A 13,224-nucleotide genomic window follows, 5' to 3' on the forward strand; every position below is an offset into this window, starting at 1 on the left:
TTACAATACATATAAAGTTTCTTTCATTATATGTCTACTATAAGTTATTGTTGAGCTCTGGCTTTTACTGTCTTAACATGGGTCTTATTTAAAGACATTAGTTGCCAGTAACAAGCCGCATTTAGCTTCAGTCCGCCAGTAAACTACACATGAAGTCAGTGGTCAGGCTAACTGTAGCTAACGTAGCTAGCCACAGCAAACGAGTCAGCGGCTTCGCTGAGCTACAGAAGAGACACGTCAGCAGTAAATACAGCATCTTGCTGGTTAGACACACGTGTTTCTACCTCAGTAGAATAGTCGGCTTACTATTTCTCACCGCCGGTTTCTCATTCAGCAGTCGGTCAGTTAGCAGCGCCGGCAAAACCTTCTGATGGATGAATTATGAAAGCCTGAGTCAAAATTCTTTAGTGCTTTTGTTCCTATTAGGGCATGAAAATAACAAATAGTCTTTTCTTTTTCTTTTTTTTTCCAAAAATGGGATTTTTTTCATAAAGTTACACACACGTCCTCTTCTGTGGACTCACAGCACTCCAAATAAAACACAATGCACTGAATGTAAAAATGAAATAAATTGCGTTTTATGGTAAATCCATGAACAATTATTTCTTTTTATGCTTTGAAAACATTTTAACATATTTTCACACATTTTAACATTGCATTGGCCTCATGTTTAGGCCTGAGTAGGAAAACAAATGACAACTGTGACGCTTATACCTAAACTAAGTCTATGTTCCAAAATATCTCCAACAAGAAGAATATTATTCTGAGTCTCCATACTTCTTTATGGATGCAATACTGGTATTACCATGTCATTTTACTAGCAATAGTATGTTTTCAGCAACGAGAACAGACATATTAGTCTCTGCATCTCTGACCACTTCCTTTTTTTAAAAAAAAACTGTCATACGCTCTGCATGTCAGTTCATTAAACCCAGGCTCTATGAAAACTGGCAAAGCATCCAGGGCACAGTGGCACACTGCATTTCATGTGGATGTATTATGTGTTTGCAGCATTGTGGCATCTGTTTGCCTTTTTCACCTCGGTGAGTTGGGGCCACTGATTTCCTGTGCCAAGCCTGACCTAGCGGGATGCTTGGGTGACTGCTCTGCACTTAACCGGAGGTGGGGTTGCACTGGTTCTTTCTCTTCTGCTCTGCTGGAGGGAGCCAGCATTTATCAGTGCACAAGCCACAGAAGTTGTCACTATAATCATCATCACGGGAGTCGGAGGGAATTTGCTGGACTATCTATCGGCTTCCCTAATCTTTGCTGCACTCTGCAGTCTAAAAAATTAGGCAAAATGATAAGTGTTACTCACACAGACGACAATTAATCTGCACAAGACTATTTTTTAAAATGAAAATACACTGATTTACAACTGAAATTAATTAACCAATTACACGACTTGAGTCAGAAATATACTTCACGGTGCATGACATCCACTTCATTGGACACATGATTGTAATTTAAAACTTGTTTGAAATAAAATTTTCAAAAATAAAACAATGGTATTATTACTTCGATGTTACAGTATATTATCATGTTTTGTTGGTTTTTGGGGTTTTTTTTCCTCTAGGGGTTCTTCTGGAATCGATGGACTGACAGAATGTTCCAGTCGTGGTCAACAGGTGTGGCTGTCTGTAGGCCAGCTTGGATACAGAGGAAATTTACTTGCAGTTACAACGACTGACCACTGAATAAACCTCAATGGAGTGATGCAGCAGAGTGCCCAGAGTCCAGATGCCAAATATCAATGCTGCATATATGTTACTTTCACTCAATACAGAGTTTGACAGTGGGCTGATGGCAGAGTGGTTGGAGTGCATACCACATACACTATATTGCCAAAAGTATTCACTCACCTGCCTTGACTCGCATATGAACTTAAGTGACATCCCATTCTTAATCTATAGGGTTTAATATGACGTCGGTCCACCCTTTGCAGCTATAACAGCTTCAACTCTTCTGGGAAGGCTGTCCACAAGGTCTAGGAGTGTGTCTATGGGAATTTTAGACCATTCTTCCAGAAGCGCATTTGTGAGGTCACACACTGATGTTAGACGAGAAGGCCTTGCTCTCATCTCAAACGTGTTCTATCGAGTTGAGGTCAGGACTCTGTGCAGGCCAGTCAAGTTCTTCCACATCAAATTCTCTCTTTGTGCACTGGTGCACCTTCATGTTGGAAGAGGAATGGGCCATCTCCAAACTGTTTCCACAAAGTTGGGAGCATGGAATTGTCCAAAATCTCTTGGCATGCTGAAGCATTCAGAGTTCCTTTCACTGGACTTAAGGGGCCAAGCCCAGCTCCTGAAGAACAACCCCACACCATAATCCCCCCTCCACCAAACTTTACACTTGGCACAATGCAGTCAGACAAGTACCGTTCTCCTAGCAGCCGCCAAACCCAGACTCGTCCATCAGATTGCCAGATGGAGAAGCGTGATTCGTCACTCCAGAGAACGCGTCTCCACCACTCGAGAGTCCAGTGGTGGCATGCTTTACACCACTGCACCCGACGCTTTGCATTGCACTTGTTGATGTATGGCTAGGATGCAGCTGCTGTGCCATGGAAACCCATTCCATGAAGCTCTCTACGTACTGTTCTTGAGCTAATCTGAAGGCCACAAGAAGTTTGGAGGTCTGTCGCGATTGATTCTGCAGAAAGTTAGGGACCTCTGCTCCCTATGTGCCTCAGCATCCACCAGCCCTGCTCTGTCAGTTTATGTGGCCTACCACTTAATGGCTGAGTTCCTGTCGTTCCCAATCGCCTCCACTTTGTTATAATACCACTGACAGTTGACTGTGGAATATTTAGAAGCGAGGAAATTTCACGACTGGACTTGTTGCACAGGTGGCATCCTATCACAGTACCATGCTGGAATTCACTGAGCTCCTGAGAGCGACCCATTCTTTCACAGATGTTTGTAGAAACAGTCTGCATGCCTTGGTGCTTGATTTTATACACCTGTGGCCATGGAAGTGATTGGAACACATGATTTTGATTATTTGGATGGGTGAGTGAATACTTTTGGCAATATGGTGCACCTTGAGCAGTCAGTCCTTGGTTTATCCTTCCCCTTTTCTCTTTCCACTCCATACAGACTAATGGCACCGAAATTCTTATAAAGTCTCACCATTTACTTGACTTAGAGCAAATAGTTTTGAGTGGTACAGGAACTGCTGACTTCTCTCTGTGTTTATGGACTTTGTTCAGCCACTGGGGGTCATTCTCAGGCATTTCATGTTGCTTCTTCCTGCTTTTCTACCTGGATGTTGTAAATTAACATTAATGAACTGACCCACCAGCAGCAACACCTGGCACAATTTGGTGTTAGATACAGGTAATTTGGGAACTTGAGCTTCCATTGCTCTATGCATTTCTAGTTTATCGTGTTCAGGGGGGACCTCGAACCTATCCCAGCATGCAATGAGTGTGATGGCTCTGATGACAACAAATACACACAAACATTTTTACAAGTATTTTGTTGTCATGTTTGACCATATACTGGTGATGGTGTTAAGATCCTTAATGTATTTCTGGCTTCACAGGGATATTCTCTCATCTTTAGCCCCACTTATATGAAAAATTCAATAAGAATGGCACACATGGTTGAAATAATTAAACTGACATTTTAAAATCATCTGAAGAATCCAAAATGTCAATTTAATTATTTCAATCTTCTTCCTACTAAATGCTGATGAGCCCAGAGGAAGAAACCAGCCACAGTGTCACAGTATTACTAAGAGTGTGTATTCCTTCACACACTCATACACACTCACAGCACTGTAGGTGACGTGGGCCGTCACACTGCCGTGCTACATAATGGCAATGTTATGTTGGATATTTTAACATTCTGTAAGCATTCTGCTTGGACTCACGCTGGTGAGGAGAGGAGTGAACTGTTTTGTTTTTTTAAATGTTTTTTTTTTTTTAATTAAAGCTAAGGTGATTGGTTAAATCATAACAGTAAACACTTGCCTTGTTTAATTTCATTCCAGACCCAATTGCTGTGAACACTCAGCCTCAAGTATGTGACAGTTTATGAAGCTTTCATATGTTGATAAAACAACACTATCATCTACAGTGACATTCACTAAATGGCAGGGTGGTAAGGATCTAAATCAGTGTTCCTTCTTTTGTCCTTGAAAGAGATTTTCTAAAAATATTTAACATCCTTCAAATATCCTGGGCAAATGTGTTCAGCGCAAAAGCATCACTGTCTAAAACAAAGTGAATGGAAATATTTTTGTAATTTTATTTTTTTTTAGTTTGAGGTTTTCATGATCAGTGTGCAGACATCTGCGACCATCCCAACATGAAAAAGGTAAATGGAATTAGTATGAGCTTCTCACAACAGGCCGGGTTACTGGACATAATGGCTCTCAGCTAAAGTTAGTGGGGATACACTAGTGCGGAAACCTAAAACTGATCACTGTTCACCAAGAAGTGGTTAGTCCCCAGTTTATGCACAACAGCTAGTTTTACCTGCATCAAATGATCTAAACGTGAGATACACAAAACTTCACATCCATCTGTGGTGATAAGAAAGGTCCGTCTTTCTTGCCACTAAAAATCAAGTTCCAAATGTCCAGTATGTTTACAGCATGTTTGGTTTCTTAGTTTAGGCTGCCTATATTTGGAAACTAGCCTGCAAATAACAATATTTACAGCTGGGTTATATATAAAACAACAATGGCACCTGCAGTCCTGTGCAGTGTACACTAATGAACAGATTATGCTTGAAAATTAGAAAGTTGTAAAAGTCTTCCCAATGAGTCAGAACCGAGCCTGTACATTCAAACTCTGGTGCCCAGCCTGAGGTGCCGCACTGTCAATCCAATCGAAATTCCTAAAAGGGCAGTAAAATATAGCATCTCTGTTTTTAAACCATGAGCTACAACCATTTTAAAATATTCACGATATTTGGAAATTTAGCAACACTGTGAATGAAATGTGTGTAGCCACAGTTAGAGGCAGCCAAGCACAGCTGTGCAGACCGACATGACGCAGCCGACCTACACATTTAGTTTGCTGTATTCACTGCATTGCATGATGGTACCGTTCATACTCACCACTTAAAATCTAATGACTAAAATAATAGCTGAAAACACAGGATATGAAGCCCGAGCCTCCTGGGTGAATGTCATGTGCCAGCCCTATGCCACTGTGTATATAACTTATCTTTTATACTTAAATCTCTTCAATTCTTTTTATTTTTTTTCTCTTTATTTTGTACTTTATTCTATATTGCACTGAAGGAGCTGCTCTTAATCTCATTGTACATGTGTATAGTGACAATAAAGGCATTCTATTCTATTCTATTCTATTCTATTCTATTCTACTACCACGCCTCCATCAGCATCATTTCTATGTTGATGACATCCCCCTGTAAAACCATCCGAACCAAATAGGCTTGTTCAAGTTATCTGATGAATACTCTTGTATATTTTCATATAGCAATATATATCACAGCAAAAAAAAAAAAAACTTGCAATGTCATTTTTTTTTCTCCAAAATTGTGCAGCCTTATTTCAAAATGTCAATGAGAATGTAGCTTAGCTGCACAGAAATATAATTTTAAGAGACAAGGTTGCTCTGTTGGCTGGGACAGGGATTTTAGTGGCCTAATAAGACACATTCTTTATTCTCACTTCTACATTGTTTGAAAGGCTCATTTCTCCAGGGAGGCTTTGAGACTATAGAAGACCAATTTAACAGAATAATTACTGAGAGAGCCTCTCTCTTTAAACATGATTTGATTTGATCTTTTTGTTACCAAACAGAAGGGCTAAGCTTTAGTGGATGTCCTAACGAGTTTCAAACTTTACATTATGCTCAAATTAAAAGGCTACCAAGAACCCAGGGGATTATTAAGTATTTAAAAATCTAAAAAAAATAAAGAAAAGATAAAGAAAACCAGGATAAACATAGAAATAAATTGCCAGCAATGTAATCAGTCATTTTACTTTTGCTAAGCATCTAAAATTGTCACGTCTCCTAAAAATAACTCACAAGAACAGCATTTCATTCAATGTGATAATGTATATGGGTCCTCAATTTGTGTGTGCATGTAGCAGGGAGAGAGTCAAGGAGATTTCAAACAGCACGATACATTCCCACTTCTATTTTATTTCTATTGTGTCTCATCGTTTTTCTCTTTCGCCCTATTCAGACATGCAACCCTTTGTGTTATTCTGACAGCATCTGAAGGTCCCAGCTTCATGTCTGAACCACCAGCACTGTTGACTTTTTCATAAAAGTCATAACAACAATCTTACTAGGCCGGATCTATTAACATTTCCATATCACTTTCAATACCAGACAAGTCTGAACAGCATGCTGTCACATTAAGAGATAGACAAGCACAAGCAGCATAGATTTGAGTTGTGTGACATTATTTAGAGAAGAGTTTTTCCACCTTTTAGCACCAATGTTGGTCCCAAAAATGCCATCTAGAACAAAAGACATAATTTGTAGATTAAAATCCGTCTATCCATTAACTATAGACCACTTTATCCTCTGTAGGGTGGCCGGGGGGGCAGGAGTCTATCTTAGCTGACTCAGGGTGAAGGGAGGGACACTTACGGACAATTTAGAATCACCAATTAACCTCAACATGTTTTTGGACTGTGGGAGGAAGCAGGAGAACCCGTGAGAACCCACGTTGCACGGGGAGAACATGGAGACTCCACATGGACATCCTAACCAGCTCATACGCAAACCAGAGATCTTCTAGCTGTGAGGCGACTGTGATAACCCCCCGAGCCACCGAGCAGTCCCAGATCAAAATCATGAAGCACATTTATTTTGAAATACAATTTCACATCCATTACAAACTAAAAATAGAACTTCACTGCAATGAAGACAGACTGTACGATTCACGAGACTCGCCAAGAATAAGTATAATCTGGGTTTTGACAAAACTTTAACAGAAGCTAAGGTTTAGTTTGTTGCTTCCAGTTGTTTGAGTCCTTTTGCTGAGTTTATTAAATACCCGCAGCACCAGACAGCAGCAGGATAAAAGCCTATATTTAAACACAGCAGCAGTAACGTCATTGATTACCTATAATTCTAAATTATCCCCAAGAAGGATCAGGATCTCAAGGTGAGTCACACAGTGTACTTTTCTTTACATCAGACAGGGAAGCCGCAACACACAGTCATTATTTCTCAGCTGCAGTCATATTATTTGTTACATAGCGACGATCCTCAGGTTGAGTCCTGAGATCTACCTCATATGTTTAACTTAATGGTGGAAAAGTAGGAGTTAGTCTATCATCACACATGGACAGGATTTTTTTTATTGAAGGTGTGAAGAACATTAAAGTAAAAAAGTCTAAAGACAGAATGCTGTCACTTTAACAGGCTGATGAAGCAGTAATCTTACATATCCCAAAAAGGATCTTTAGATATAAAACTTCTTCTCAGCCCTTCACCTACTGTTTCTCTCTCTCTCTCTCCGTCTGTCCTTCACCCCTCTCTCACTACACTGCTGACTACCAGGGCAGTTTACCTTTACTGCGACATTTCCTACAAGTGCAAATGTCCACAGTGACTTCAATGCATACTGTTGGATGCAATTTATTTATTCAACAGATAGTCAACCACACTACCTATCAATCATCTATTCATTGCCATCACCTTTAATATGCATTTATACTCAGTGCACAGTGTCTCCAATACAATTAATCACTTTAGTTTGAATGTTGTTTGAAGCATTTAATCAGAGTCCTCCTGAACATGGCGTTTGCAGCCACAGCAGCTGTCTGTTGACTGCTCAGCTCCTGGCCTAATAGCGTAATTAATACACTTTTTTTTTAAACTGATGCTAATGTAATGTCAGGGTTTTTTGATGGTTAATGGATCACTCTAATTAATAATGAGACAGCAGGATGGAGACGGATTTCTTACTCCAAACAGCATCTTTACTCTTCACATGCCAGCGTCCACAACACTTCCTGACACCCACTGTCACCTGACCGAACGAACCAATCAGGAGGAGGCAGAACCAAACTAGGCAAATGCCAGTGTATTATAAAACAGCAGATTCATCGATTAACTTAGATTACACACACAAATGAAAATGTTAAAATGTGTAAATAATAAATCTGCAAACATAAACTGTAAACTGTTGCTCAGGTAAGCACTATGAATATTTTAACAAATTAACTTGAACATATGAATTTACATATTTTCCTCCACTCAGCACAAATTGCTCTTCCTTAGACTAAACCTTACACTAATATTGGTTTTGTTCTCTAACACACTATATTCTATACTGTGATGTATCATTTTAGGCTCAAGCATGACAACTGGGTCCATTTTGCTTTCAGAAACAACAAGTTGAATACATACAAATAGAAAAAGACGATCGCAACGAGGCTCCGACTCAGACGCAGAGAAGACTTTGCTTTTCAAGGAAGCAGTGACAGCCCACTTCTAACGCAGTCACACTGAGACCACTGGTGCTGTTAAGATGTAGAATGCAGTGACAGATGGAAAGCTGACAAATTTGGTGTGTGTGTGATTTACAGGCTAAAGAAGAGAGTATTTAGCAGAGAGCAACGAGGATGAAGAAGCGACCAGCTCCACTTCTTACCACAACAGTGATCTGATAGACTACAGCCACTGAGTGCTGCTCGATGAAATGGTGTTGCAAAATTCCTCAGAGCAAACATAAACACACACACACACACACACACACACAAATTCATGCATGCACATTGCTTCAATGCAGTGATGAGAAATGTGAGTAATATGTTGATCTTTTACCTTGACAGGCTGTCAACACTGTTTTCTATTTTCATGCCACCAGAGCTCAGTGATGCGAACTGAGTCAGAACTGAACAGTTCAGTATGTCCCTCCATTCAGCGTTAGACTACGATGCATTGTAATGAAGTGAAACTATTAGCTCGTCACTGTAAATTTATATTTAACTGTCAAAAATCTAATTCCCAGCAGTTATTTTTAGTCAAGTGATGTACTGTTCACGAGGACTACTGATGAGCACATAGGTAGCCATTGCTGTTGTTGGTTGTTTCAGTTCATTGTCTGTTTAACAATACCTTCTTAATTTGGCTATTGTCAAATAAATCTGTTAAAAAACATTTTTAAAAAAATATGTCTAGGCATGGGCTGCACGGTGTCCCGGTGGTTAGCACCGTTGCCTCGCAGCTAGAAGATCTCCGGTTGGTTAGAACACCTGGGATCTTTCTGTGTGGAGTCTCCATGTTCTCCCCGTGCAGCGTGGGTTCTCCCTGGGTTTCCAGTTTTCCTCCCACAAGGTCCAAAAACATGTCGAGGTTAATTGGTGATTCTAAATTGTCTGTAGGTGTGACTGTCAGTGTGCTTGGTTGTCTGTCTGTAAGTGTGGCCCTGTGATAGACTGGTGACCTGTCCAAGGTGTCCCCTGCCTTCACCCTGAGTCAGCTGGGATAGACTGTAGTCCCCCGCAACCCTAGTGAGGATTAAGCGGTGCATAGATAATGGATGGATGGATGGATGTCTAGGCATCTGGCTCTGATGACAGACTTGTAAGCATTGCAAGGCCATGTTATGGTTCTACTTACAAGGCACTTCAAACAGTTCCAGAACACATCACAGGCCGAAGATCATTCTTGTACTTTGTCCAACAACGTTCAAGCTTCGCTATCCCTTCCAGAAGGAGGTCACACATTGAGCCTCCAGATACTCTTCAACAACATGGATAACTCTATCAACACTCTGAAAATGGAAACTACGCAAGTGGGATTTCAGTTTGAGAAACCCGGCGCATGGAGAAGCAGTTCAAAGCCACATTTGTCTGCATCTTCCCCTTGTGCTGTGTGAACGGACACATTGTCCTGAAGCAACAGAGCAAAGTTTTCCTCTCCTTTGTTCTTTGATTGCTTTAAACATTTGAGTTTTTGTGGACAGTGATAAAAGGCTTTATAGTTTACAGTTACAACCCATATGGGAGTTACACCCATTGTTTCTGGGTGAGGCAGAGAACTTGTTCTGTGAATTCTAGTTGACGGGCTGATTTAGTTAAAATCTATCACACGTACAATAATATGCATCAAATCACACAGTCCTCATTCTTTGCTTTTCATTAGTCTAAGTCTGATTAAACCTTATTGTAGCTGAACTTCAGGCTTTTTATACTAAATTAGGATTGAAGCTTTAGAAGACTAAGGTTTAAAAAGTTTGAATGAACATGCCAGCTTTAGCAAAGCAGGTGAAAATACTACTGATGTAAACTAGCTGTGCATTACCAAACGCAGCACTATCGACTGAACAAAACAACACACCGTGACGATTCTCAATCTTCTGACCAAAGCGACTGCGGTGCCACTCCCAGCACACGACATCTACTCACCCCTGCATAATGTTACGTTGGAGCTCAGATGTTAGGAAAAATGTGATAAGGCAACATAAAGGTAGCCCGAAATTAATTAACTGTGTTTTTGGGATTCTCAAGGTGATGCTATGATCAGTATGTCTTCACTTTGATTTCTCTCGTCAGATTTACTAACTTGAGGATTTTTTTTAGCTGCTTGAGAAGGAGATGAGCATAAATTTTCATCAAAATTCAACAATTTGACCCACTTTAAACCTGAACCCAGCCTCAATTTCTCTGTAATATTGCTAATCCAAGAAGGCATGCATCGTGTTGTATTTCAGGCGATGTCTTTCGATATATTTTGCAACTGACTGAGTGAAAAGTAAGGAAATACATGATAAGGCAGTATTCAGTGTTACTTAATGAATTCAGCTGTGGCATTACGTCCTGTTGTGAATGCTGTGTGTGTTCAAAGCAGGTGGCACAAAGATGCATGGGGAGCATCCTGTAGACTAACCACACACAGAGAATTTTCTCCTATGAGATGGACTTGGGTTTGGTCATAGAGCTTAAGTAAGGGGTCTTTGTGCTCATCCAAAGGAGAAAGCATTTCTTGAGAGAAATTCAGATGGCTGCAGTTCTCAGGCCAGACTTGCAAAGAAAATAGGATATGGAAATTAATAAGATCTGCAGCGGTTTGCATTCAGTACCCACACAGAGGATATAGGGCTGTCGTGGATATCTGGGTGACTGGATGACTGTTCATCCCGAGGAAACTGACATTTAGACTTAAGATTTGTGCTTATGAGTAACTGAGTCATGACTGCTTTTATCATCCAATGAAAAAGCCATTTGGGGATATCTGTGCTTATTACCTCTCAGGCTGAGCTGTTCTCTGCCATCAATGGATAAAATAGAAGGCATTTAGAAATGTGCTGCAGCAACTGCTGGGGAAGAAAAATAATCATGTTTAAAGGGACAAATTCGGGATTTTGAGTCCGCACAAGGAGAGGGACTTTCAAATCCTCCTCCAGTTGCTAATTCAATTTAAAAGGACTGAAGAACAATTTCACACTTTTCAAATGTCTGCTGTTTTATTTCTGAATTAATTTACATGATGTGGAATTTGAACATTCCAAGTAATTCTGATCAAAGTCAACCTGTTCAACAAAGACCTGCCTATTAACCAGAATGTAGGCAAAGGCAACTAACGTAAGGCTTTTTAACTCCAAAGCACCAAGCAGTAATGGCACTCCAAATTGTATCCTGAATACGACAATAAAGACTTTCTATTATTCTAATCTACTCATCCTTTAAAGCAAAACTGATTTCTTTTTGTTTGTCGTTGTTCATGTTGACTGCCACGGTCTCTGTTTACTCTGCTGTTTACTGACCAGTATATTAGAGCTCAGACAGGTTCTGAGCTCATCACTGGAAATGAATGCAAAATACATCTTATTAAATGTTTGACCATGGCTAACACAATTCTTATGTTTTCATATTAAAATAAAAATTACAAGGCATAAGTAGGAGTAAGTATTTAAAACGTCCTCAACAAACCAAAGGTAAGCTTACAGTTTGGTCTTTCAATAATGATGAAGACATGGAATCCCTGTCCTGACTCTGTGCTGGATGAAGTTGTGTGCATAGATTTAGATAAGACTGACGCATTTGAAAACTTTTTAGAAAGGTGGTAGCCAGGTGATGACATGGATATACACAATATAACCGAAGAAAAAACTGGGACCTCCATTGATACAGTCGTTTCCAGATGTTCCAAGGCTTATGGATGTGCGGAATTTAATCAATTTAATAGCAAAGGCAACAAGAGCTGCCATCATATTTTAAAATATTAGAGGTATCTATGAGCACATTTTCATTAGGATGTTTTATATTTGATCAAAGTTGTAAATACAACCCTGCTTTGACCACCTCAGTCATCATTTGTGTTCCTACATCAGTGGTTTCCCAGCACCGATTTAACCAAACAGCACATTTGACAAGACAAGTCTCTCCTTTGTTTTAAACCAGGAATCTTCTTCATTGCTAAAAAAACAATTTGGCACCAGCTCACATTTTATGTTTGTGCTCTCCTGCTTGTGCCACGCAGCGGTTCTTACATCAAAACTAATGATGATCAAATGTGAATCCTGCAGTCAAAACCCCCGTATCAGTGCAATTTCACGAGCAGCTGTAATTAAATCCAGCAACACATAGAAGCCATGGAAGGTTTTTGCATCTCTGACGTACAGCAGCAGCAGAGGCACTTACATGGAGGTGATGTTCTGGAAAAGATCCTCAATGCTCCCGGTGCTGTTCCCAGCGCTCCCGGCGCCCGGGAAGGACAGCAGCGGGAAGAATTTGCTGCTGTCGGACTTATTGCAGTAGATCTCAGTGGGCGAGCAGGTGCAAGTGGGCGGACAGTCCAGCAAGGTGCTCAGGTAGCTGTGAAAGAAAAGGCTGAGCAGCACGAGCCCCCTCCAGCAGCACCGTATCCTGGGAGGGCGACGCACTCCGAATGCGCCAAATAACGCTCCAAATACATCCATGCTGTCACGATTCAAGTCCCCAGATTTCTTTGCAACTTTGATTCGCAGCAACAATAAAAAAAATCATAAAAATAAATAAAAAATGGTCCAAATCCTCTGGTTGAAAGTCAGCTTCACGCTTACGTGGGTGTAGATGCACGATGCGCTCCCCTTATTCCTCTCAATGGAGCGCAAATGTTAACATAAGACCACATCTCCCTTCATATCCGTGCATGTTCGTGTGTGTGTGTGAGTGTGTAGGTGTGGGTGTGCATGTGTGTGTGTGTGTGTGTGTGTGTGTGTGTGTGTGCGTGTGGGGGAGCGAAGCCGCTCGTGTGAAAAAAAAAAAACACGCTGGGAAGGAAAAAGGGAG

General features: G+C 40.6%; 1 protein-coding gene across 1 annotated transcript in view; it reads right to left on the reverse strand.

The window, feature by feature from the left end:
* The window catches only part of LOC103365604 (NT-3 growth factor receptor-like), a gene marked incomplete at its 3' end in the record, with an annotated part of 35,646 nt that extends 22,705 nt beyond the window's left edge, over positions 1 to 12,941 (reverse strand). Inside the window, exon 1 of the mRNA XM_008293079.1 lies at positions 12,595 to 12,941. Within this exon, the coding sequence (XP_008291301.1) occupies positions 12,595 to 12,872 (278 nt within the window). The remainder of the gene's footprint in view (positions 1 to 12,594) is intronic.
* Positions 12,942 to 13,224: the final 283 nt, after the last annotated feature.

The sequence above is a fragment of the Stegastes partitus genome, unplaced genomic scaffold (assembly GCF_000690725.1).
Source record: "Stegastes partitus isolate 25-593 unplaced genomic scaffold, Stegastes_partitus-1.0.2 Scaffold856, whole genome shotgun sequence".
NCBI lineage: Eukaryota > Metazoa > Chordata > Actinopteri > Pomacentridae > Stegastes > Stegastes partitus.